Source organism: Lissotriton vulgaris, chromosome 1_1 (assembly GCF_964263255.1).
Source record: "Lissotriton vulgaris chromosome 1_1, aLisVul1.2, whole genome shotgun sequence".
Classification (NCBI taxonomy): domain Eukaryota; kingdom Metazoa; phylum Chordata; class Amphibia; order Caudata; family Salamandridae; genus Lissotriton; species Lissotriton vulgaris.
This window is the reverse complement of record NC_141685.1, coordinates 836,155,414-836,181,936: the sequence shown is the minus strand read 5'-3', so window position 1 is coordinate 836,181,936 and position 26,523 is coordinate 836,155,414. Positions and strand designations below refer to the sequence as shown.

Here is a 26,523-nt window from a genome sequence, read left to right as displayed (position 1 = left end):
GTTGGCAACTGGACTCCTGTTCCCAGGAGTCCCTGCTGTTGCTGACCTGCCCGAGTCACCTGGGCAGCTCTCCCTGTTTGGACACGCCCCCATCAGCCTGCTCAAAATCACCGGACCTGCTAACTTCGTGGGATTCGTCATTCTACTGCCTTGCCTGATGGGATTTGGACCCTTGCTGCTGGTGTATCGCACTTGCGCTGTGAAGCCCCGTGTGCTTACAGCTTGAAAAACGCTGCTCCTCGCCGGACCCGCTCCGCGGGTCGCGCTTCGTGGTCCTTGACTTTTGGGTGCAGGAGACAGAAAGGATTGCTGTGGGCGTAAGTGTTGCAGGGCTGCGAGCGTGTTGGCAACTGGACTCCGGTTCCCAGGAGTCCCTGCTGTTGCTGACCTCCCCGAGTCACCTGGGCAGCTCTCCCTGTTTGGACACACCCCCATCAGCCTGCTCAAAATCACCGGACCTGCTAACTTCGTGGGACTCGTCATTCTACTGCCTTGCCTGATGGGATTTGGACCCTTGCTGCTGGTGTAGCGCACTTGCGCTGTGAAGCCCCGTGTGCTTACAGCTTGAAAAACGCTGCTCCTCGCCGGACCCGCTCCGCGGGTCCCGCTTCGTGGTCCTTGACTTTTGGGTGCAGGAGACAGAAAGGATTGCTGTGGGCGTAAGTGTTGCAGGGCTGCGAGCGTGTTGGCAACTGGACTTCGGTTCCCAGGAGTCCCTGCTGTTGCTGACCTGCCCGAGTCACCTGGGCAGCTCTCCCTGTTTGGACACGCCCCATCAGCCTGCTCAAAATCACCGGACCTGCTAACTTCGTGGGATTCGTCATTCTACTGCCTTGCCTGATGGGATTTGGACCCTTGCTGCTGGTGTAGCGCACTTGCGCTGTGAAGCCCGGTGTGCTTACAGCTTGAAAAACGCTGCTCCTCGCCGGACCCGCTCCGCGGGTCCCGCTTCGTGGTCCTTGACTTTTGGGTGCAGGAGACAGAAAGGATTGCTGTGGGCGTAAGTGTTGCAGGGCTGCGAGCGTGTTGGCAACTGGACTCCTGTTCCCAGGAGTCCCTGCTGTTGCTGACCTGCCCGAGTCACCTGGGCAGCTCTCCCTGTTTGGACACGCCCCCATCAGCCTGCTCAAAATCACCGGACCTGCTAACTTCGTGGGATTCGTCATTCTACTGCCTTGCCTGATGGGATTTGGACCCTTGCTGCTGGTGTATCGCACTTGCGCTGTGAAGCCCCGTGTGCTTACAGCTTGAAAAACGCTGCTCCTCGCCGGACCCGCTCCGCGGGTCGCGCTTCGTGGTCCTTGACTTTTGGGTTTGGGTGCAGGAGACAGAAAGGATTGCTGTGGGCGTAAGTGTTGCAGGGCTGCGAGCGTGTTGGCAACTGGACTCCGGTTCCCAGGAGTCCCTGCTGTTGCTGACCTCCCCGAGTCACCTGGGCAGCTCTCCCTGTTTGGACACGCCCCCATCAGCCTGCTCAAAATCACCGGACCTGCTAACTTCGTGGGACTCGTCATTCTACTGCCTTGCCTGATGGGATTTGGACCCTTGCTGCTGGTGTAGCGCACTTGCGCTGTGAAGCCCCGTGTGCTTACAGCTTGAAAAACGCTGCTCCTCGCCGGACCCGCTCCGCGGGTCCCGCTTCGTGGTCCTTGACTTTTGGGTGCAGGAGACAGAAAGGATTGCTGTGGGCGTAAGTGTTGCAGGGCTGCGAGCGTGTTGGCAACTGGACTCCGGTTCCCAGGAGTCTCTGCTGTTGCTGACCTGCCCAAGTCACCTGGGCAGCTCTCCCTGTTTGGACACGCCCCCATCAGCCTGCTCAAAATCACCGGACCTGCTAACTTCGTGGGATTCGTCATTCTACTGCCTTGCCTGATGGGATTTGGACCCTTGCTGCTGGTGTAGCGCACTTGCGCTGTGAAGCCCCGTGTGCTTACAGCTTGAAAAACGCTGCTCCTCGCCGGACCCGCTCCGCGGGTCCCGCTTCATGGTCCTTGACTTTTGGGTGCAGGAGACAGAAAGGATTGCTGTGGGCGTAAGTGTTGCAGGGCTGCGAGCGTGTTGGCAACTGGACTCCGGTTCCCAGGAGTCCCTGCTGTTGCTGACCTGCCCGAGTCACCTGGGCAGCTCTCCCTGTTTGGACACGCCCCCATCAGCCTGCTCAAAATCACCGGACCTGCTAACTTCGTGGGATTCGTCATTCTACTGCCTTGCCTGATGGGATTTGGACCCTTGCTGCTGGTGTAGCGCACTTGCGCTGTGAAGCCCTGTGTGCTTACAGCTTGAAAAACGCTGCTCCTCGCCGGACCCGCTCCGCGGGTCCCGCTTCGTGGTCCTTGACTTTTGGGTGCAGGAGACAGAAAGGATTGCTGTGGGCGTAAGTGTTGCAGGGCTGCGAGCGTGTTGGCAACTGGACTCCGGTTCCCAGGAGTCCCTGCTGTTGCTGACCTGCCCGAGTCACCTGGGCAGCTCTCCCTGTTTGGACACGCCCCCATCAGCCTGCTCAAAATCACCGGACCTGCTAACTTCGTGGGATTCGTCATTCTACTGCCTTGCCTGATGGGATTTGGACCCTTGCTGCTGGTGTAGCGCACTTGCGCTGTGAAGCCCTGTGTGCTTACAGCTTGAAAAACGCTGCTCCTCACCGGACCCGCTCCGCGGGTCCCGCTTCGTGGTCCTTGACTTTTGGGTGCAGGAGACAGAAAGGATTGCTGTGGGCGTAAGTGTTGCAGGGCTGCGAGTGTGTTGGCAACTGGACTTCGGTTCCCAGGAGTCCCTGCTGTTGCTGACCTGCCCGAGTCACCTGGGCAGCTCTCCCTGTTTGGACACGCCCCCTTTCACCCCTCCTCCCATAAATTGCGTTTGTCATCCCCGCTGCGCGGGAGCGTCCCGGGAGAAGGGCGGGACCGTCTAAGGCCGTCATAGGCCGTAGTAGGCTGGGCTGGGTCTACCCTCTTGCGTTAGATACCTGAGTTCTGGTCTTATCATCTGTTATAGCTCTCCATACACTACCACCTCACTTAAGTAGAAATGCCTTCTCCGGCAAGGGAGGGTACCCCCATGAAGCAGGGAGGGGTTAAAAACAGGACCCTAGATAACTACTTTCCCCGGGCCGTGGGAGATGGGGATAAGGAGAGCACCTTAATCCGGCTAAGGGCAGAGCGGAGACGCTCTATAGATAACCTGAAACACAGGCCCCTTGGTGAACATTCTATCTCACTCAGTGAAGAGCCGACCTCTATAGACGATGTCCCCCTCCTGCTGAGGGATTGCACCAACACCCCACTAGTCCCATCTACGAGTTTAACCCCAGCCATCAGCCCAAGCCCAAGCAGGGTGACCATTGACTTAATTTCTCAACCCCCCCCCCAGCCCCTAAAGCTAGGAAAGTCAAACCCAAGCCAGCCGCTGCACAAGGAGCATATGGGCCCCCCCCAAACAAACGTAGGAGGAAGTCGAGGGGTGCTCAGGGTAAAAACAAATCAAAAATTCCTCACTCTGAGTTTGGGAGTACATCAAAACTCCCCCCACCGACTGAGAGATCAGTGGATGAAGTACACCCCAAACCCACTGTACAGACTGCCATTGCTCCCGCTCTGATAAAAGACACAGGAAATAATATTGCTAATGTCCCTCTTTCTGTTGTCCCGCTAGGTAACCTGGAATTTCTGCTCAGGTCGTTACTACTACCAATCAGCGAGAGCATTAAAAAGGTTGAGATCAGACTTACTATCCTGGAGGCTACATTAAGCAGCATGAAAATCCCGGCTGGCCTCCAGGGAAGATCTCCGGAGCTTATTTCCACTCCTATGGTTCCCCAGCAGCCCCCAAACAGTGCAGTGAGCTCAGCCCCCCCACAGGCTGCGAATGCCGAGGCCCCTCCACAACCCCCAAGGACTAACTCTGCACCAACCAAGTCACTTAATTCCAATAGGTCCGTCCCCCCCGTAGACCCTGTCCCTCTAGCACAACCTGCAGACAGTGCTGCTCCAACACCTTTAATGAAGCCTCCCCCCAGGCCACGTAGGCCTAATCTACCTCCAGAGGCAAATGATTACACGGTAGTCATGGCGGGCGTCCCCCCACTTGAAGCGGGGGAAGCTGAGGACTTTTGCTCCTTAAAAAGCAGGGTAATCAAGTGGCTAAACGTGAACAGACCCCTCCCGGTATATCTAAACAATGAAATCATAATGGTTAGAAGGGTGCCCTGGGTGGGGAGAACACACAAATCCATAATAGGGGATTGTATACTGGTGAGTTTCAGGGATGGTGGAACTGTCTCTCACATATGTCAAGGAAAGAATAGATCACGGGAATCAACTATTCAAACCCTCCATGTGTCTTTCTTCTTTCCCCCTATCCCTGCCCCTGTACACCCGTCTCAAACCTATGATAACTGGACGAGGGTTGGTCGGAGGGGAAGACATCATGAATTTAACCCCAGGCCACTATTTAGCTGCCCAGAGCCACCCTTTCACACTTTCAACCGGTTCGATTGTTTGAATGGCCTTGAGGGGGTTGATTGACAAACGGATACTGTCCCTTTAGGAGATGGGAAAAAAGGGCCCTTAATAGAGGCGTTGGTGCAGCAAAGTCCCTTGGCACAGCAAACTTCATCTAGCTGGGTCGGGAAGTCTGTGTTAGGTGGGTCCAGGGTTACAGATATTGAAAGTGGTACACAGACAAAATATCGATTTTTAAATATCGATATACAAAAATATCGAAGTTTAAATATCGATGGGACAAAATATCGAAGGTAAGTAATATCGACAGTCTTAATATCGATATTAGTATGATATCAGTAATATCGAAGTTTTAAATATTGATGTCAATAATATCGAAATAAATAACTTCGATGTTACTAATATCAATTTTTAAATAAATTTAGTGTATATTATATTGTATTTATTATGTTTTATTATTTATTTTTAATGTAATTTAATTAAATATTGTCTTTTACTACTGTAGCGGGTTGTGGGTTTATAGGGGAATAGGGTGGGAAGTAATTTAATTATGTTAAATTAATTATTAATTAGTAGGAATTATTAATTAATTAATTGAGAAATAATTTTTAATTATTTTTAATTAATTGATTAATTGATAAATATGTTCTGTAGCGGGTTATGGGTTTATAGGGGAATATGGTGGGAAGTAATTTAATAATAATTAATTAATTGATATATGTTTGTACATATTTTAATTAATAATTAATTGGTAATTAATTTATATTAATTAGTTAATTAATTAGTATAATTTTGTACATATTTATAATTATTAATTAGTTGGTAATTATTAATATTAATTATTTAATTACATTAATTATAGTATTTTTTTATATATAATTTTTTGTTATTCTTAATTAATTAATTGGGAAAAATAATATTAATTATTAAATTAAATTAATTACAGCAAATGTGCTAATATATTTACTTTATTGTTATTGTTAATTAATAATTAATTGGTAATTAAATAATATTCATTAATTTTGGGTAAAGGAGTATTTTTAGGGTTCAGGGTCAGTTTTCAGTTTTTGGGTAAAGGGGTATTTTTAGGGTTCTGGGTCAGTTTTCAGTTTTTGGGTAAAGGGGTATTTTTAGGGTTCAGGGTCAGTTTTCAGTTCATGGGTAAAGGGGTATTTTTAGGGTTCAGGGTCAGTTTTCGGGTAAAGGGGTATTTTTAGGGTTCAGGGTCAGTTTTCAGTTTTTGGGTAAAGGGGTATTTTTAGGGTTCAGGGTCAGTTTTCAGTTTTTGGGTAAAGGGGTATTTTTAGGGATAAGGGTCAGTTTTCAGTTTTTGGGTAAAGGGGTATTTTTAGGTTTCAGGGTCAGTTTTGGGTTTTTGGGCTACAGGGATATTTTTAGGGTTCAGGGTCAGTTTTGGGTTTTTGGAGTACAGGCGTACAGGGTAAAAACAAAAAAATATTACATTAAATCAAATAAATAACATGAAAAAAATTAAAATTACATTAAATTATTAAGTGTTTTATTAATTTTAAATGTATATGTATTCGTTTTAATTTTGTTTTAATATTTTTATTTAATATTTGTAAAATTATAAAATTATTTTTACATTATTATAAATACATTTAAAAAAACGATATTTTTGATTCCGATATTTTTGTACTACGATATTATTTTTTCGATATTTTTGTACTTACCTTAATGAAGATAGGATTCCGATATTTTTGCTGTCGATATTTTTGCTCCGATATTTTTGCATTTCGATATTCTGTCTGTCGATATTATGTCAGCCATTCATTGAAAGTATAGGAGGGAGACATGGGCTGGACATGCAAGGGTCAGAGATTGAGATACAAATGGGGCCTCAAGGGGGAACAGAGCAGAGTTGTGAGGAACTGAGAATGATTTCTTGGAACATAGCAGGTTTGGCAGCCAAATTTAACAACAAAGAATGGCTTGATTACATCAGAAAATTCCATGCAATCAGCCTGCAGGAGACATGGGCCCCGGAGAACAATTTTCACTTGCAGGGGTATAAGTGTTTCTTTGTACCCGCGCAAAAATCTAGATCAGGGAGAGCCATGGGAGGACTATCCATTTACATAGATTTAGACCTCCCGGGCAGTTGGTCTTCCACAGATTGGAATTCCCAAGGGATTCAAGCAGTTCGGTTCACCGGGAAGGGGCTCACTGTTTTTAATATCTATAACAACAAGATCGCTGGAGACCACACCTCACGTGTAGCTGAATTGGATTATAGGCTGGGTCAGGAAATAACAGTCCAGAAAAAGGGGCAGTCATATGCGCTGCTGGTCATGGGAGACTTTAATTGCCACCTTTGTCCGGCATTGGTCCCAACAAATACAGACTGGTCCCAATGCCCCATGGAGAAGGGGCCGCATTTCTCCCATACGTCGACAGGGTCAGCTTTCAGTATGCTCCGGCTCAAGTATGACCTTGAGCATACTATTTATATGATAGGCACACAGAAGGATGGTACACTCCCACCCACATTCAAGGGCAGAGGATGCTCATCCGTTATAGACTACATCCTGGTCTCAAGATCCCTGCTAAATAAGATAATTAGTGTAGGGATAGAATGGAGCAGTTTCAGCGACCATAACCCACTTGTTTTGGAGCTGATGTATAGGGTGGGTTCAAAAAGTAGAGACCATCGCACATTCACGGAGAGGGTAACAGATCAAGGCAGGAGATTAAAGTGGTCCAAAATAGATGGGGAAAAGTTTTATAAGGCCCTTGTGGACGCTGGTAAATCTGCTATTAACGACTGTTTAGACACAGAAGTCCACGGACCAAGGCTACTGGAAGCATTCGGTCAGATTGCCAATCTGATTGATGGTCTATTAAAAACTACTGCGCCCACAAGGAACCATGGTAACCCTCGATGGTTGGATAAAGATTGTTCAAAAGCATTGAGGGAGCTTAAAAGCAGCCTTAAATTTAAACCAAGGGACCCCCAAAAAATCAAGGTGTGCAGGGAGAAATATAAGAAAGAGACCAAGAGGAGGAAACTCGCTCTGCAGGGAGAAGCGTGGGCAGACCTAAGAGAAGCAGGGGAAAGAAAGGATTTAGCAGGTTTTTGGAGAATCATCAACAAACCCACTTTCCAGGAAAACGACACCCCGGAGATAGGGTCTAACATCCTTCCAGAACAGTGGGTCACTCACTATAGGGGTCTGTATAATCATGAGCCCGGTACTCCCGTAGAGCCACCTGAAATCCCAACTCAGGCTTCAACGGTTGTATTCACTATCAAGGAGATCACTGCTGGGATAGAGGGTCTGACCAAAAACAAAGCCCCTGGCCCTGATGGAATCCCCCCGACCTGTTTCTGAGCAGCATAGAACTCTGGGCCCCCTTAATGACCAGGGTCATAAACACTGCCATCACCTGTGGTCTGCCACCGTCCTGGTCCAAAGCTATAATTGTGCCGATCTTTAAGAAGGGCAATAGGGACGACCCCAAGTGCTATCGTCCTATCTCCCTGATTGATGTATCGGCTAAACTCCTAGGTAGGGCGATCCTCAACCGACTGTCCGAGTGGACCGAAGAAAATAACATCTTCTCGGACACTCAATATGGATTTAGGACAGGGAGGTCCACCAGTGATCAATGCCTGAACCTTTACATGCTGACTGCCAAATACACCATGGCCAGTGATGAATCGATCTACATGGGATTCATGGACTTGGCAGCGGCATTTGATCACGTCAACAGGGAGAAACTGTGGGACATGATGTCTCGTATGGGGATAGAGAGTGGCCTAATCAACATACTTAGGGAACTGCATACTGACACCACGGCTAGGGTTCGATTTAACAGGGAGGGGGGGCTGACCGACTCTTTTCCCTGCATGAGTGGAGTCCGGCAAGGCTGCATTCTCGCCCCTTTTTTGTTCTCCCTTTATATTAACAATCTGGAGCAGTATCTGTTAGGTTTAAAGGCAGATTGCCCAAGGGTGGGGTTGCGTCATATTCCTGTTCTGCTCTACGCAGATGACGCGGTCCTGATTACACGCACACCCAGGAGCCTACAAATCTTGATTGACGGATTTGTTAAGTTCATGGGTGCCCTAGATCTCTCTGTTAACCTGGGCAAATCCTATGTGCTCCTGGCTGGAAAAAAAACTCCTTCTAAATTCACTTACACAATAGGTAGTCACATAGTAGAAGAGGTTAAAACGTTTCCTTATCTAGGTGTAACTTTTGATGGCGCCTTAAAGTTTAACTCCCTGGTGGAGGAACGTTGCAGTAAAATGATCGCTTCTAATGGGGCAATAGCAAGCTACGGCAGGAGGTTAGGCAGATGGAGCCCGGAACAGGTGATGAACCTGTATAGCTCCATATCATGCTCTAAAGTAATTTATGGGGCAGAAGTATGGGGCTTTGTTAACACCACAAGTATCCAACGGGAGGAAAACAAATACCTAAAATCCATCCTGAGGGTACCCCCAAGTACTGCTGGCCTCATAGTACACAGGGAATTAGGGAGGCCACACCTAGATGATTTGGTAAAACTCAGGCCAATTGTGGCCTGGTTAAAAATCTGGGTTAATCCTTATGCGTCTCTAAGCAGAGAAATTTTATCGGATTGTTTAGAGAGGGACAAATGTATGCGAATTCCCTGGCTCAATTATGTAAAGAACACCCTAGAGGAACTAGACTATGGGAATCTCTTCACTAACCCTGCAACAATTGTAGCCCAGCACAAATACAACAATATGGATCATAGAAAACGTTTGAAGCTCTTGACGTGAAACGTTAGAGGTCTTAATGACCATAGAATGGTGTGCAAGATTCGGGCTTATTTAAAGAGAAAGGAGGTGGATAAAGCTTTTCTGCAGGAGACGAACCTACATCCGAGCTGCGACGAACCTACATCCGAGCTGCAGTCTGTTGACGGGGAGTCATACTTTGGGGGTTTACCATGCCGCCTGCTTCACCTCTCACTCTAGGGGCGATATGACCTGTGTTAACCCCAGAGCGAAGCTCCAGATTGAATGTTGTGAAGCGGACCCTTCTGGTCGATATGTCATTGCCCGCTGATATAATTCCTTTACGGATCTACTTGTAGTAAACTCCTATGGCCCGAATTCTGATGATCCGCAGTTCTATCAATCCCTTTTTCAGGCTATTAAGGTGCATTCCCCTCTATCGATGGTGTGGGGTGGGGACTTCAACGGTGTTTTGGATCCAATGCTAGACCGCTCTAAGGGACCAATGAGAACCCCATTGGCTGCTGCCAGAGCGATTGTTGATATCTCTGTACAACTGCAAATGGTGGACGTGTCGAGTACTCGCTCAAATGCTAAAGGGGGGTTTACACACTATTCGGCACCCCATTACATATACACATGCATAGATAACTGGTTCATCTCGCTAGCCTTAATTCCCAGGGTATAGGATTGTGCAGTACTAGCTCGAATGTTCTCTGATCTCTCACCTATTTTATTGACTCTTTCCATACCTCTGCGAGGTCCTCATGCCTTCTTATGGTGGTTCCCTCCCTATTCTCTATTAGACACAGTTTTTAAAGCAGAATAAAATGAGGCAATCTCAGAATTTTTTATGATTAATATTGGCACAGTAGATTCTTTTGCTACAGTTTGGGAATCATTTAAGGCTTATATTAGGAGCATAGCCATCAGTAAACATGCGGGAGTCCTTCGGTCAATACGAGATAGACTAGAACTTTTAGAAATCCGATAGCTGCTTTGGAGGAAGAGCTGACATGGGAGACCTCTCCACAATTACACAAACTCCTGAAATCCACAATAGACAAGTTTAATGCCGAAGCAGACAGTGAGGTAAAACATATGGGCAAATATGCTACAGCTAGATCATATGGTGAGGCAGATCGACCTGGCTCGGTTATAGCAGCAATGGCTAAACATAGGCTGGAATCCAGTGGCGTGCCCATTTTGTCAGGCGCTGATGGTTCTGCTTGGACGGATCCTGTAGATATCGCTAATCAGTTCTGGAATGACTATCAAGAGCTATATAGCTCAAAAGTCTCCACCAGTGATGCTATCTGGAGTATATCGAGTTGCCCAGGTTACAAAACTGGCACAGGGAGTTTTTGATGCACCCCATTGAACACTCAGGAATACGATTAGTGCTGAACTCGATGAGAGAGGGTAGCGCTCCTAGTCAGGATGGGCTCACAGTGGCATTTTATAAAGGCCTATAGTGATCTGTTGATTCCCCATTAGGCCACATTGTTCCTGGAGATGGGGGCTGGCGGGGTCATGCCACAGACCATATAGGAGGCCCTGATCATTACTTTATTGAAACCAGATACGGACCCCCAAAAGTGCACCTCCTATAGTCTGCTATCTTTGCTGAATGTAGACACTAAGATCTTTGCTAAGATTCTAGCTAATCCTCTCTCCCCGCTGCTTCCTCAGTTGATTGGTTCTGAGCAGGCAGGGTTCATTCAGGGCCGTTCACCCTCGCATAATCTCTGGACGGTATTTGGGGCCCTTCAGCATACCCCCCCCCCAGAAGTCCCTGATGCGGCGGTCTTCTTAGATGCCGAACAGGCATTTGATTCTATTGAATGGTCTTTTCTTTACACTGTGCTGCATCGCATGGGTGTCGGTGATGCTTTTTGCAATTGGTTGCGGTACTTTATAATTAGCCAGCAGCTCGAGTCCGTGTTGCAGATATGGTTTCTGATCCTGTTTTTATTTCGCGGGGCACTAGACAGGGCTGTCCCTTGTCCCCGCTATTATATGCTTTAGCTGCTGAACCCTGGTTGAGAGCACTGCAAGGATATCATGGCCATAGGGGCCTCCGCTTCCCTAACTATAATTTAATAGTGTCAGTCTACGCGGAAAACATGCTTTTTTACATTAGAAACCCGGAAGTACATCTCTCCGCTGTTATTCGTGAGGTGCTGTGATATGGTGGGCTATCGGGGTTGAAAATCAATTGGGACAAATTGTTGATTTTCCCTTTGACACCTTGCACGACTCCCACGCAGTTAGATTACCATTTGCAGTGGACCTCTGACCCGGTCCGCTACTTGTGGATTCAAGTCCATTCAGATGCCGACCTCGTGATCAGAGCAAATTATGCTAGAGCAATTGCCAAGTTGAGTGATGATGTCGATCGCTGGATTTGTCTTCTGCTCTCGCTGGTGGGAGAGTCTCCTTGATGAAGATGGTGGTGTTGCCCCACTTTCTCTTTCTTTTCATTAATATTCCTATAGTGGTTCCTCGTCACATGTTTAAGGAATTACGTGTATTGATGGATGTAACAGTCTAGTGTTTCGCGGGTCTCGGCTGAGACCCGGAAACACTACTGCACATTGTATCATCTTCTGGCCAGGCGTGGCCAGAAGCCTATAAATAAAAGGATGGAGGTCGCTCGAGGCTTCCGGTCCGACCCAGCACAGTAATAGCGTGGTCTCCATTTTTTGTATGCCTGTTACCCTACCTCACTGATGTTGTCCTAGCGTGGTGTCCCAGCAGTCCACACTGATGACGAGGGTGGTAACCGAAGAATTAAAGGCCCCGCATTGCAGTACGTTTCTGGCGGCGACGGCGTGGTCCCGACTGGTGTGTGGTGTTCCGTTTCCGCGTTGCCGTGAAGGAGAGAGTCGAGGCCTGCATTGTGCCGGTAAGCAGCGTGTGCTGAGCTGCATGGTGACCGGCGGGAACGAGTGGCAGCGGAAAAGCTGTGGAGCCGTCTGGTGCGGCATTGCGAGGGCCCGGCCGTTGCCTGCTGACTGGCGCGTATGCGCAGTGGGTCCGCGAGGCCTGCCCCAGCCTCGGAAGACGCACGGCGAGCCTCGACAGGGCGTCGAGGGACACAGCAGGAGCGGAGGCACGGCGGGAAGCGCTGGGCTTCCCCGTGGGGAGTGGTGTGACGCCGGCGGACCGGCGAGGGAGCTGTGACTACGCCAGGGTGCTGCAAACAAGCACGGGCAGGGACAATTGCAAAATAAAAATTATATGGTGTCTAAAGGTGCTGCAAACAAGCACTGGTAGGGACAATTGCAAAATAAAAACTGTATGGTGTCTAAAGGTGACAGGCGAAGTGACTGGAAGTCACAGGGAATCGAAGTATGGCCACAATGGTGTATGCTGATGTCATGGACATTTAGTGAGTGCGCGACGCGAAGGGGAAGGCCACTCACGCAGGCGCAGAACTATCCTGGAGCCATTTGAAAAGGGGAAGAGTAGAACCAGCCCAGATAGCCACAAGTATGCCGGTGGTGCAAGATGCAGCGACGGGTGGAGGAGCTCAGCAGGCAGCAGCCCCAGCAGCAGGGGCAGGACAGGCAGGACCACAGGCAGTAGGCGCAGTGATCCACCCTTCGCCACACTCTCAGATCAACCCAATTCCTCCTTTCAGCGCGTTAGCAGACCCGAGCACGGCGGCGCCACGCTGGGCAGTATGGTTAAGCCGCCTGAATAACTATTTCACAGCCACGAGGGAGAAGGACAATGAGGTAAAAAGGTCGCTGCTACTACACTTTGGTGGGGACAAACTCTATAAGTTATTCCTACATCTGCCAAACACCGGAGCAGCAACAGATTACAATGCTGCAGTGGCTGCATTGAATGCCCACTTTGACCCACAGTTGAATCCCCATTATGAAAGGTTCAAATTCAGGCAATCCCGGCAAAGGACACAAAGACGAGCACAATGTGGTTCCTGTGGATACAAAGAACACAACAGAGACAGCTGCCCCGCACGTGGCAAGACATGTGACAGATGTGGAGGAAACAACCACTTTGCCAGCGTATGTAGGGGTGGTGCAAGAGGGAATCCACGAGGGCAAGGATCAGCAGGAAGAAGAGCACCCACTAAAGCGGCGCGGCAACTGGCACTAGAGGACACATGTGATACTCACCCAGTGAGAGGGAACAGAACACCGTCCCGCCACCAACAACGGCTGGATGACTCGTCGACCGACGAGGAAGAAGAGTGCTATTATGTATCATTCGTAAGCGAGCTCAAAAGGCGGCGGAGGCCTCAGCCGAAATGTCAGATCCAAATAGATGGGTCCACCGTGACAGGGGTAATAGACACTGGGGCAACAATCAATGTCATGGGTATTCAACATTACAAGGCGCTGCGACCAAGACCGCAACTAGTACCATCTAAGGCTCGCATACTCACCTATGGCAGCAAGACTCCATTACCCCTGAGAGGAAAAATGACGGTGCAGGTAAAAGCTGAAGATCAGGAGCTGACGACAACGTTTCATGTAATAGATAAAGAGGCAGACCTGTTAGTGGGCAGTCACACGGCAGAGGACCTCAAACTAATTGCCTTTGCAAATGCTGTCAAAGCTTTCCACACGGAGGAGATCCTTCAACTATTCCCGTCATTATTCTGTGGTTTGGGTACCATCAAGAGGCCACCTGTCAAACTACACATTGACAAGGCGATCCAACCCATTGCGTTGAGGCATCGGAGGATAACATTTCACCTTCGACCGGTGGTTGAGCAGGAACTCATCAAGCTGGAAGAGCAAGGAGTAATAGAAAAAGTGACCGGACCGACACCCTGGGTGTCACCAAAGGTGATTGCTGAGAAGCCTAGACAACCTGGCCAGATCCGCATATGCATAGACATGAGGATGCCCAATAAAGCAATCAAGAGGGAGAGGCATCTCACGCCCACGGTGGATGACATACTAACAGACTTGAATGGAGCACAATGGTTCTCCAAATTGGACCTAAACGCCGGCTACCATCAACTGAAGTTGGCAGAAGAGAGTCGGTACATAACAACTTTTTCAACGCACTTAGGTTTGAGGAGGTATAAACGCCTCAATTTTGGCATCACGTCGGCTGCTGAAATCTTTCAGAACACTATAAAAGAGATTCTACCGGGACTGAATGGAGTATTAAATGTCAGTGATGACATACTCATCCACGCTAAAACCAGTGAGGAACACCACAGGAGACTGAAGGCCACACTCAGTAGGTTGGCAGAGTTTGGTGTAACACTGCATAAAGAGAAGTGTCAATTCTTCAAACAGTCGATAGAGTTCTTCGGATACGTCTTCGATTCAGAGGGGGTCAAGGTAGATCCACGGAATCCACCGCCATCAAAAGTGCCCCAGCCCCGACCACTGCATCTGAAGTGCGAAGTTTCCTGGGAATGGCCCAATATTGTGCCCGGTTCATCCCGCAGCTCGCCACGTTAGCTGAACCGCTGCGGAACCTGACCAAAAAGGATAATCCATGGAGGTGGTCCCAAGTAGAAGAGGAGGCTTTTGACAAAATAAAGACCGCACTGCTGGACAGCACGACGATGGCCTATTTTGACACGGCCCGAAAGACAGAAATACTAGTGGACGCCAGTCCAGTTGGGCTAGGTGCGCTGCTGACGCAGCAGTCTGAGCCTGGAGTATGGGTACCATTGGCGTTTGCGAGCAAGGCGCTAACTGCGACAGAAGCCAGGTATTCGCAGATTGAGAGAGAGGCGTTGGCCGTGAAATGGGCCTGCAATCATTTCCATTTATATATCACTGGACAGCCTTTCAGAATGGTCACGGATCATCAGCCTCTAGTACCGTTATTCAAAGGTACTGCCCCACACCCGCCGCCGCGGATTGAAAGATGGGCCATTCAGGTCCAGCATTATCAAATGGACCTAGTCTACAGGCCAGGAGCAAAAAACCCGGCGGACTTTCTGTCACGCCATCCCCCGGTGGAAGGAAGTGAGCATTTAGATCAAGAATCGAGGACTGAAGAGTTTATAAATATGGTATCCCAACTGTCGTGCCCTCAAGCTCTAACACCTGAAGACATCGTGGCCCAATACGGAGAGGACGCTGTCATCACAAGAGTTAATGTGGTCAATTTACACAATATCAGGAGTCACGCCGGGGAGAGGCTGAAATGCGGGATGACTAATGTTTGTATTTCTTTATTGTTTAATACATATTTGATGTACAGGTATTGTGACATGGATTAGAGAAACTGCTATCCCTTGTCTCTCTTTTGTGGGTACTATTGTGACATGGTTGACATTCCCCATTCCATTAACGGGAGACATGTTTGCTTATCCCCCTGGTCCGACTTGCCCTGGGAAGAGATATATTATTCGCTGTTGAGAATTACACCCCACTGTGCCGTTACCCTCTTTATAATTTTACAGTCTGACGCTGGATAGCGTATAATTTATGTGGCCTGCTCTTTTATTTCCGTCTATGATTGAGATTTGTATTTTTGTTCTTTTTGTATTATTGCAAAATTTATAAATAAAATAATAATAAGTATACTACCCAGAGCTCTCAGGATCTGAAGGCCTTTCCTGATCTCTCTATCTGAGGTAGTGACTCTCCGATCCTGCTGCTGTGACCTCGTTCTGCATTAAGGAATTATTATTTCTGCTACACACACGTGTCACTGGTTGAATGAGGCTGGTTATGGCCAACACTACTCTACCTATCTGTGGAGTAAAAGCCAATACACTACCATCATGCTTTCTGGAAAACCAGCAAGAACTACATCTAATAACAAATTACCTACTGCCGACTTTCAAGATAACGGAGATCAAACAACACTGCCCAAGCCTGCCTATGTAACATAAAGAGAACATAATTTGATGGCTCTATTTTTTGTTACTAAGAAGCTCAGTTATTGAGTGACCTCCTAAATAAACTTAGATTAGATTCTGACTTTATTAGCTTAAACAATAAAATGAATCTTATTATCAAAAACTTCAATGAATATTAACCTAGCCTCTCCACCTCTGATGTGTTTTGCCGTTTGGTACCCTCCTTCGTCCTTCCCCCTTCTTTCTGCCTCTTTCTTTCTCTTCCTGTTAGTCCCCGGGCTCCCAGACTAGATTGTTTGACCTTAGAAGCAGCATAGGAATGATTTTACTATTGTTAGAAAGGGGGGTCTCTAGTTAAAAGAGATATGCGCCTTGTCCAAGTAGGGACAATTGCTACTAGTCAGGATAAGGGAGTTACACAATTTAGATAAACCCTGCTCACCCCCTTGGTAGCTTGGCACCAGCAGACAGGCTTATCCCAAAGGCAACGTGTTAAGTATTTGTACCCAAGTACACAGTACCGCAGTGAAAAGTGGACACTACCCAGTTTAGAAAAATAAAGTATCTTTATCTAAACCAAACAAGACCAAACAACAAAAATCCAACATACACAATACAAAATAGAGAGAATGTGGCCTAACGGCTAGGGCCGTCAACCTCCGAGCTGGGGAACTGGGTTCGAGTCTCAGCAGGGACACTCAACATTCTGTGATTCTGGGTAAATCACTTAATCTCCCTGTGCCTGACAAAAATGAATGTGTCCATCTGTAAGGTAACTGGTGCTTATGTAAAGCGCTCTGATACCTGCGGGTGTGGTTTGCGCTATATAAAACTCCAGAGAAAAAACGAGTTTTAATAGGTTTCAAGCAATTCTGTCTATAGAAAACTATGGATGCGTGACTTTTACACAAACTACCTCAATTGCATCTAACTCCACAAGGCGAAACAGCTGCAGAGGAGAACCCAGTGATATGTCAGTTCCTATCTCTTTGGGGAAGCAATAGAACAGTTCTGCTGCACGCAGGAGAAGTGAAACATCTAATCCTGACTGTAGAGGGAAGTAATGCACTAATTTCAAGATGGTTCTGGTCTGTGGGTTATGCTTTGGAAAATTTGTAGCACAGGTATGGTGTGTGGAAATTCGGGACTTGCTGGAGGTCGATGTCGTGGCGGCAAGCCACGACATCAGTTTCTTCAGTCACAGGCAAATGGGTGTTGATTCTTTCAGCCGTACTGCAGGGCCTGCGGTGGAGTTGGTGCAGTGATCACAAACTTTGGAGACCGGTGCACAGGACTCGACATGCGGTGGATATTTCAGGCGCTGTGTTGATTCTTTGGCCGTGTGGCGGTGGAGTGTCAAAAGTGGAGTTCAAGGATGCTGGTGGTGAAGTGTTTGTGTCCCTGAGACTTCAGAACATGAGGCAAGCATACACAAGCTCTTGGAGATTCTTTATAACCAAGTTCACAGCAAAAGTTCCAGTCTTTGTGCTCCCTTTGGTAGAAGCAGAAACTGCAGTTCAACCCAAACAAGCAGCACACAGTACTCCTCCATACAGCTCTTCAGCTCTTCTCCTTGGCAGAGGTTCCTCTTCATTCCAGAAATGATCTAAAGTTCTAGTGTTTCAGGTTGAAAGGGCCTGGGCTCATTTGCTCAGTACTCCTCCGATGTCGATCCTCCGATGGTTCTTTTTAGCAGCATGAAAGTGTAAAGGGGAGCAAAAATGTGTAAATCAGTTTAAAATACAATGTAGCTCAATATGGCTACACAATAACTCCGGTCAACAACCAAATGAAGGATAGTCAAGATTCATTAAAAATTCAAAAATAGTTGGACATATACGAATCTCAGCATTGGAGTATAAAGATACAGAGGAAACAGAAGAAATCCAAATCTCTTGAAGAGTTTCACTCGGTGCAGCAAGAAAAGAACAACTAGTTCAATGACTATTATGCATATAATCAGAAAGCAAGAGTTAAGGTTCCCCTTCATCAGCACTTCTTTGGAAAAAAACAGTTAGTTCTAGCTATCCCTATTCTAACTCTAGAAGTGGCTTCCTTAATTTAGCTTTTAAGCAAAAGGTTTGAAAGAGGAAAATGTGTCAGCAGTGAGAGCCTTCCTAAGAAGTCACTCCACCATCAGATGGGTCAAGCAGCATAAAGCCACAAGCAGGACAGAAGCAAGCTAGGTGCTATCTGTTGAAAAGGCAAGATGGAAAATGGGCATCTGTCCCTCTCTCTAATAAATCATACATTCAAAATTGAATTCAGCAAATGTCTCATAATGCTTTCCTCACTTGTACTCTACGGTAAGCTTCAGCCACAAATTTTCCATGACGTCGATTCCTTTCCTGGTCTTCTTCGTGTAAGCCCCTCTGCAACAGTTCGTCCTTGATCTCTTCTCCTTCTCCTTTGCGAACACACCTCCCTTCACCTTATCTTTGCCAGTCCTAGCTAACTGTAAGTCCTTCATTCCTCCACACCCTACTCCTCTACTCCCTAATGAAAATAATACCCTTACTCTTCACTAACAAAGCATTTGTCAAGTTGCAATGCAAAATATGGAAACTAGTAACATTGTACAAGACTCGCATGGGAATTTAAGCACTAATTTCAGAAACGAGAACATTCCAACCATGCTGCGGATTTAGGCCTACAAATAATAATTGTACCATGTAATTCACATTTAGTATTTGTTTAAAGTCATTAACATGTTCAATAGAAACATTCACTAAACTATATTAGCACGTCTATAGTAACTACATCATTAGACTAACAAACATTCAAAATACATTTAAAGTGTCAATGCGTCACATCACTAATGAGCCCAATATTAGTGTGTTACATTGGTCATACGTGGTCAGTACAATTATATGAATCATTTGTTAAGTTTCACATTAAATCAGTGTTAATTTCACAAGCACATGTTACTTGGTTCACATTTCCTCTATAATCTAGTCTCACCAATAGCACTGAATAATATCTGAGTGCATACGACAGGCGGTTTACATTTCACTCCTAACAGGTATCCCATGTAGGATAAAATGTTTCGCTCTATTAAGGTCTAATATTTATACCACATTTCCTCTTTGTAGTCTTCTTTGCAAGAGTCTCAAAGCTCAGTAAAAAACAGTTCTGTCCTCCCTGGTCCAGCGTCACTACAAGAGGTGGACACAGCTTTGTGTAGAGCAGACATAGCCTATTCAGGTGCTAATGAAAACTCCCTTCAGCACTCCAAATGCAAGGGGGACTATTCAGCCTGGTTATGAGTTGCCCAGGAAACGCAGGACACAACTCAACCCCCCTTGTTACTGTCTAGAGAGAATGCACATCCCCAGTGTCTGTCACTCCCAAAGCAGATAGTGAATACACAAACAGACAGAGGCACACAGGATGGTTAATCAAGAAAGAGCCTAAACTCCAAATCTCCAGCTGTTCCCAATTGAAAGTTACATATGCAAAATGTTACAGTGCATCTCCAATGATAGCCTATGGGACAGACAGCCTTTCAACAGTGAAAAATAAAATACACAGTATTTCACTATAAGGACATGTAACACCAGTACATGTCCTACCTTTCACATACATTGCACCCTACCAATGGGGGAATCTTGGCTCTACCTTAGGGTTGCCTTACATGTAAAAAAAGGGAAGGTTAGGGCCTGGCAAGTGGGTGCACTTGCCAGGTCAACATGGCAGTCTGAGATTGCGTGTGCAGTCACTGCAATGGCAGGTCTGAGACAAATTTGAAAGACTACTGGTGTGGTTGGCACAATCAGTGTGCAGGCCCACTAGTATCATTTGATTTACAGGCCCTGGCGCACTCAGTGCACTTTACTAGGGACTTACCAGAAAATCAAGTATGCCAATCATGGACAACAAGTCAGAATCACAATTTATACAGAGAGCATATGTACTGTAGCATCGATCAGCAGTGGTAGAGTCCTAATCTCAATGAAAAATGGGTCAAAAACGTGATGCCAAAAAGCAAAAAGTCTAGAGATAACCCCTCTAAAAGGCCAGGTCTCTAACAATTATCAACAAATATCTAAATAGGGAAATTAAGGCCTGACCTGGTGTATGAAATTACCATTTGCAAAAAGTGGTTGCAAATTGCGCACTGACTTCTGGAAAATGGAAAAGAATGTTATGAAACAATTTTTGTAGGTATAAGTAATTCCACAAAATTGCTAATCTCTACAATTGGATACCATCACAAGGTAGATTGCCTGCTAGGGTCAGCTGAGCACCATGTCTGTGATAACTAAATAAAACTGGACATCGCTTAAAAAGAAAAGATATTTTCTTTTAAGTTTGAGAGTTGACAAACCCATTTTGTGATTCTGTATCATATTACCAAATCACAAAATGTGTTTAGTAGATTTAGAAAAAACATTCTGCAGTCACAAACCCTGCTAAAGTCATAAGGCTTTGTACCCCAGCCCCTAAACTGCTGCTCTGCTGTTTCCTGTATAGTACGCTTACTGTTTTCAAAAGCCCCTCCCCCACCTGCAGCACAGCTATTTCCTTTATTGCAGCACTGCAATTTCCCAACCTACAGCAGTCCTGCTGTGTCCTGTCTTAACAGGTCTCCTAGTTTCTACATTGCCATCCTGTTGCTTCGTATATTGTAATAATGATGCTTCTTATGGTGCAATTGTGCTCTGTTTCATATTGCAATTCTGCACTTTCTGACATTGCAGACCTGTTGTTTCTTTATTGCAATCTTTCTGTTTCCCATCTTGCGATACTAACTTTGTCTGCATTGCGGTCATACTCTTTTCTATATTGCAGATACATTGTTTGCTATCTTGCAGTCCTTCTGTTTCTAATATTGTGTTATTGGTTTTTCATGTGTTGCATTTATGCTGGTTTTTATTGCATTCCTGTTGTTTCCCCTCCTGCAACCCTGTTGTTTCTCATACAGCAGCAGTGCAGGCTTCGAGAGTGAGAACCACCGGATGTTTCTAGTACTGTAGGTGTGTTGTCGCCCATGTTGCAGTTCTGCTGCCTTCTAATCTGTTTCCTAGCCTGTAACCATGCTGTTTCTGTAGTGTGGCCTTGATGTTTCCTAATGTGAGCCTTGAGATTTCCTATTTTTTTTACAGTCTTGTCTTTACTCTATTGCAGTCCTTATTGTAACTTATTTGTTGGTCTTGGTCTGGAATTAGATAAGACCTTTTGATTTTCCTAAAATTGTATGTATACTACATTTACATACAGGGGTTTTCTGCCAACCTTCTGCCCCCATTGGTCAATTATTGTGACCTTCACATTTTCCCACTACAGCATACAGTATGGGACAATGGGTCAGCCCACTTCAACGATTGGCTAACTTTGTTGTGAGTGACAGCATTCTGCCCTTTTACAAGGAGCGCATCCAAACACAAAGTAGTTCCCGCAAGCACCAAAGGCTACTATGGCAATGATTCTATCTTGAGACCCCACATTTTTTTTAACTTTCAGTCCGTGTTTTATTAGGATTGATGAGGGCCCAGCAGCTGCCTCATAAAGAATGTTTTGCAAAAACCATTACAAAACAAAACAAACCCTGACAAAGCCAAAAGGCTGGAAGTCAACACCAGACTGAATGACTTTGTCAGTACTTTTCTTTTTACCTGCAGCACTGATATTTCATATATTGCAGCACTCTAATATCCAAACATAAAGCTTTTTTCTTTATACATTGCCATCATTCTTTTTCTTATATTGCAGCGCTGATATGCCCAGTCTTGCAGCCAGCCGCGGCACGTGCAGGTAAGAGCGGTGGGGCGGTAGGGCGGGGTGGGTATTTCGACAGATGACAACAAGGGAAAATTAATTATTTGTTTAATTTACCCTCGTGGTTGTCAGTCGAAATCCCCCCCCCCCCCCCCCCTCCCCACACAGCCCTGCTACCCCACTGCTCTTACCTACCCGGGCCGCAGCTGCTTACAGCCCCAATCCTGCCTTTTTCACAATTGCAGGCGTGCTGCTGTCTACACCTGTGCAGTACTGCTATGTCGTACATTGAAATCCGGCTGCTAAGCTGTTTTTTGTATTTCACCCTTGCTTTCCCGCCAGCCAGCATTGTAATGTCCCACATTTTACACTCCCGTCTTTTCTATTTGGCAGTCCTGCACCTGCCTCTATTGCGCGCCTCTGTTTTCTCTTCTGCAGTACTGAACTTTCCCAAATGTTGGTCCTGTCATTCTTTATATTGCACCGATGCAGTTTTCTGGATTGCAGTACTACTGTTCCCTAACAATGAACCTTGTTGTTTCCTATAGTGCAGTAGGGACGTTTCCTATAATACAGAATTCTGAGTCCTAACTTGCAGGCCTTCGGTGTCCTAGCTAACACCTCATTGGTTTTCTAAATTGCAGGCCTGTTCTTGCCTATATTTCAGTCCTCGAGTTTCCTACATGTTGCAGTCCCACTGATTCTATATTGAGGTCTTGCTGTGTCCTTAATCGCAGTCCTTTTGTTTCCCAGTTTGCAGTCCTGCTATTTTATATATTGCAGTTCTATAGATTCATGTAGAGCTTTAATTCTATTTCCTATATGGCAACCCCAGTTTCCTATATTGTTGTCCTGATGTTTCCTATATTAAAGCTATGGTGTTCCTATATTGCAATCTTGCTGTTTCATATTTTGCAGTTCTGCTTTTACCTTTATATGGTATTGCTACTGTCTGTATTGTAGTAGTTATGTTGTTTCCTTCATTGCAGTACTGCTGGTTAATGTGTTGTGATTCTTTGGTTTCCAATATTGCAGTCCTGTTGCTTCCTGTATTGCAGTAAACACCGGCATACAGCAGATCGGAGTTAGGCAAAGAAAGAAAGAAATAAAACAAATTAAATTGCGTTTACTACTCCCCCCACCCGCCATCTCCCCCTCCCCACCCCACCACTCAGCAGCACTCCCTCCAGGAGCCGCTACTGGTAGTTTCTTTCTACACTATAGCCTACATTACAGCACTGTGTTTATTTACCTTATTGCCGTCTCATGGTTTCCTGTATCCAAGTCCTGTTGTTAGCCCTGATCTTCCCTTTATCACCACTAACCTGTCGGTAGGTTGCAGTCCTTCTCCTTTTAGTGTTGCACTTTTGTAGGTTCCCTACATAGCTGCACTCTGATTGACTGACACCGGGTTCGTTTTTTCAGGTACATCAACGCCTTGGAAGCGGATGTCGGCCATTTCAAGAGAGCGTTGAATTTCAAGGAGGTTTTGAGAACGGAGGAACATTTTACGAAGATACTTTCAGCCCCAGAACGTAAAAGCAACGGTAAGTGCCAAGGTCGAAGATGAGTTCCAAGGTTCCAGCCTTTCTGGATCCCCCATATTTTCACGCATCCAGGGAGTGAACATTCCAGGTTAAAACACTATATATACCAGATTATTCTGGCTGGCCCTATGTCTGTCCCTTACTTTGCCTACCCCCTTGAACGTATAGAAACTCTGGGGCATATGTATAAGGAAGTGGCAGAGCACAGGTTAGCTCTAAAATTTCTAACGCCGCACTCATTCACTTTAGAAACGCAGGGATGCGCAGTATTTACAATAATACAGTGCACCTCTGCGTCTCCCCCTGCGCTGGTGGTAAATTCAGCTGCCTAGCGCCAACTCAGAAACCCTTGCAACATAATGCAAGGGTGCCTACGTTGAGGGAATGATTGCTTATGAGCAGGAAGGTGTCCCTTCCTGCATGTAAACAATCCAGAATGCCAATTTGCAACTCCTATGGGGAAGATTTACATACTTTTCACGTAGAGCACTGCAGCAGCTGTAGATGCTGCACTGCGCTACGTGAAAAGGAGAGAGGAGGAGAGCGCCCTATTTACTATAAAAAGGCATTCTCCTCCCTCTCACTAGCGCCAGCACTGAAATCAGTTGCCATGAGCCACAGAGACACCTTTACGCCATGGTGCAAGGGTGTCTCCGTGAGTCTAGCATAGGTTTTGTACTGGAAGGGTACAAATACTATTCTGAGACTCACTTCAAACCTTTTCCCTCTTTGTATGTGTGCTGCATAGTGCAGCATGCATGCAAAGTCGGAAAAAGAAGGAGAAATGAAAGCATTTCTACTTCCTTGCGCCTTCTTGAAAAAGGTGCAGTTTTCTCACGCTAAACCCAATCTACTTTACTTAGTAAATTGGGTTTAGAGTGAGAAACATTGGGTGGTTGCATGAGAATGCCCATGCTCCACCCCTGGAACGCCCCCATGGCGCAAAGTAATGCAAAGCAGCTCGGCTTCACGTTACTCATTTGTTAATTTCAGCACTAAACAAGTTTAGCGCTGGAAAGTAAATTGTAAAAAAGTTTGTGCCAATTTGCGTCACTTATGTGACGCAAACACAATGCAAAATCCTAGAAAAGTTCCCTGTAAGTGTGCTGCAATCATTCATGGCAATTCGCTATTTCTATGTGTGCTGTACAATGTCAGAGTAGGACCAGATTTTGGCACCCCTGTAAATAGGGGGTAGCATCAAAATCAATGGGTGTTGCAGCGAAAATTCCCACTGCAGTACACATTGCCAACCCCTTTCACGCTAAGTATAGTGAAAGTGTGCCTTATTTACAAAGAGGCGTTAAGCCAGGTAATGCAGCCTTGTAAATAAGGCGAAGCCCCTATCGCCACAGTGACGTGATTGTGGAGACAGGTGCCTGTAAATATGCCCCTCTGTTCCATATAACTAGCACACCATATATGTTCTCAACTTAGGATAATTTAACTTTCTAATTCCAGCTCTAGACCATTTGTGGTAGAAGTCTAGATAAGTAAGGTTAAAATATGGGTGTATCAATGATATTTTACATGGCATGTTAGCGGTGTGCACACATGCATAATACATGGGTTTTGGACAAATAAATATGCAAATCTGCTACATATGGTACAACCACCACGATTGCATACAGGAAAGATTTGTTTATGCACTTATCCATTCTCCCTTGTTAGATTTGGGGGTCTCTAGTTGACACAAGTAGGTACTTGTAACAAATAGGGACCCTTGCCTCTAGTCAGGGTAAGGGGGTACACTCCTAAAATAACCGCTGCTCACCCCCTTGGTAGCTTGGCACGAGCAGACAGGCTTATCTCAGAGGCAGTGTGTAAAGCATTTGTGAACACATACAGTAATCAAGTGACAACACTACAGATGGACACCACACAGGTTTTATATAAAAAATTAGTATCTTTTATATAGATTTAACACAAGAATAAAAAATGACACAAATTTACAATACTTTACTTAAAATGGTAGAATTAGCTTAGTTCTCCTTAGCTCTTAAAATTCAACACTTTGAGTCAATGTATCTTAAGATGCGACACACAGGGCAACAAAAGTGTTGAAAGAAAGGTGATGCGGTAGTCCCTTACACGCAAGGACGGTGATGCGTTGAAGATCTGGTGCAAAGAAATAAAGATGGCGCTTTCTCCTTGATGCGACACGCTACCCGGTGATGCGGCGGCGTTTGCTGCGATGTCGATCCTCTTCTCCGGCGATGCGAGATGCTTTACACGATGCGAGCCGCAACTAGCCCTGCAACACGCTTCCCAGTGATGCGGCGGCGTCTTCTGCTACGTCGATCCTCTCTCCTGGCGATGCGAGTTGCTTCCACAACAATACGAGCCGCGACAGGCCCTGTGACACTCTTCTCGGTGATGCTCCGGCGTCTGCTGTGACGTCGATCCTCTTCTCCGGCGATAAGCCGCGACAGGCCCTGCGACACGCTTCTCGGAGATGCGGCGGCGTCTGATGCGACATTGATCCTCTTCTCCTGCGTCACGCTTCCTGGTGATGCGGCGGCGTCTGCTGCAACATCGATCCTCCTCTCCGGTGATGCGAGGTGCTTCGTGTTGTGAAGCAACAGCGGCAGTTCGGCGACATGCTTCCTGTTCTTGAGTCGCGCTTTCAGCTCCTTGCGACACGCAAGTCCTCAAAAACTCCAGCTCAACTGCAGGCTCTTCCAGAGGACTCTTGGGGAACGGGTGGGTGAAGTCTGTTGTCCCTGAGACTTCAGCAGGAGGCAAGCTCTGTTCCAAGCCCTTGGACATCCTTACAAGTTGTTGAAAAGTACACAAAGTTCCTCTCTCCTATCTTTGGCAGTCAGGCAACCACTGCAGGCCAATTCCCCAAGCAGCACTTCAGCTTAGGGATACTCTCTCCTCAGTCTCTCTGGTTCCACTCCTCAGCAAAGGTTTCTTCTTCTTGTCCAAAAGTGATCTAATTTCTTGGGATCGGGGTCCCAGTACTTATACCCCAAAATCCTTTGTCCTCTGAGGGCAGAGGGGCCTTTGCCTAGTCCAAACCAGTTCTGGTCAGTCCTGGAGCAGTCTGTTTACATGACTCTTTCTTTCCTTTCACAGTGCAGGGCAGAGACATCAAACACTTTGGAAAGAAGGGGACCCCTATCTATAAAAAATGATACACTTGCTATACATAGGGAAACTAAACTATTTGGTAAAGGTCCATAGTCAAGTGACAACACAATTATATTAAACTACAAATAATATAATAACCAACATTTACTAACGGATGAA

At 46.3% G+C, this 26,523-nt stretch overlaps 1 protein-coding gene across 1 annotated transcript in view; it reads left to right on the top strand.

Annotated features, from left to right (window-relative positions):
• Positions 1-26,523, top strand: part of LOC147747979 (guanylyl cyclase C-like) — a 501,196-nt gene that overhangs the window by 81,984 nt on the left and 392,689 nt on the right. Inside the window, exon 5 of the mRNA XM_086957493.1 lies at positions 23,147-23,268. Within this exon, the coding sequence (XP_086813619.1) occupies positions 23,147-23,268 (122 nt within the window). The remainder of the gene's footprint in view (positions 1-23,146; positions 23,269-26,523) is intronic.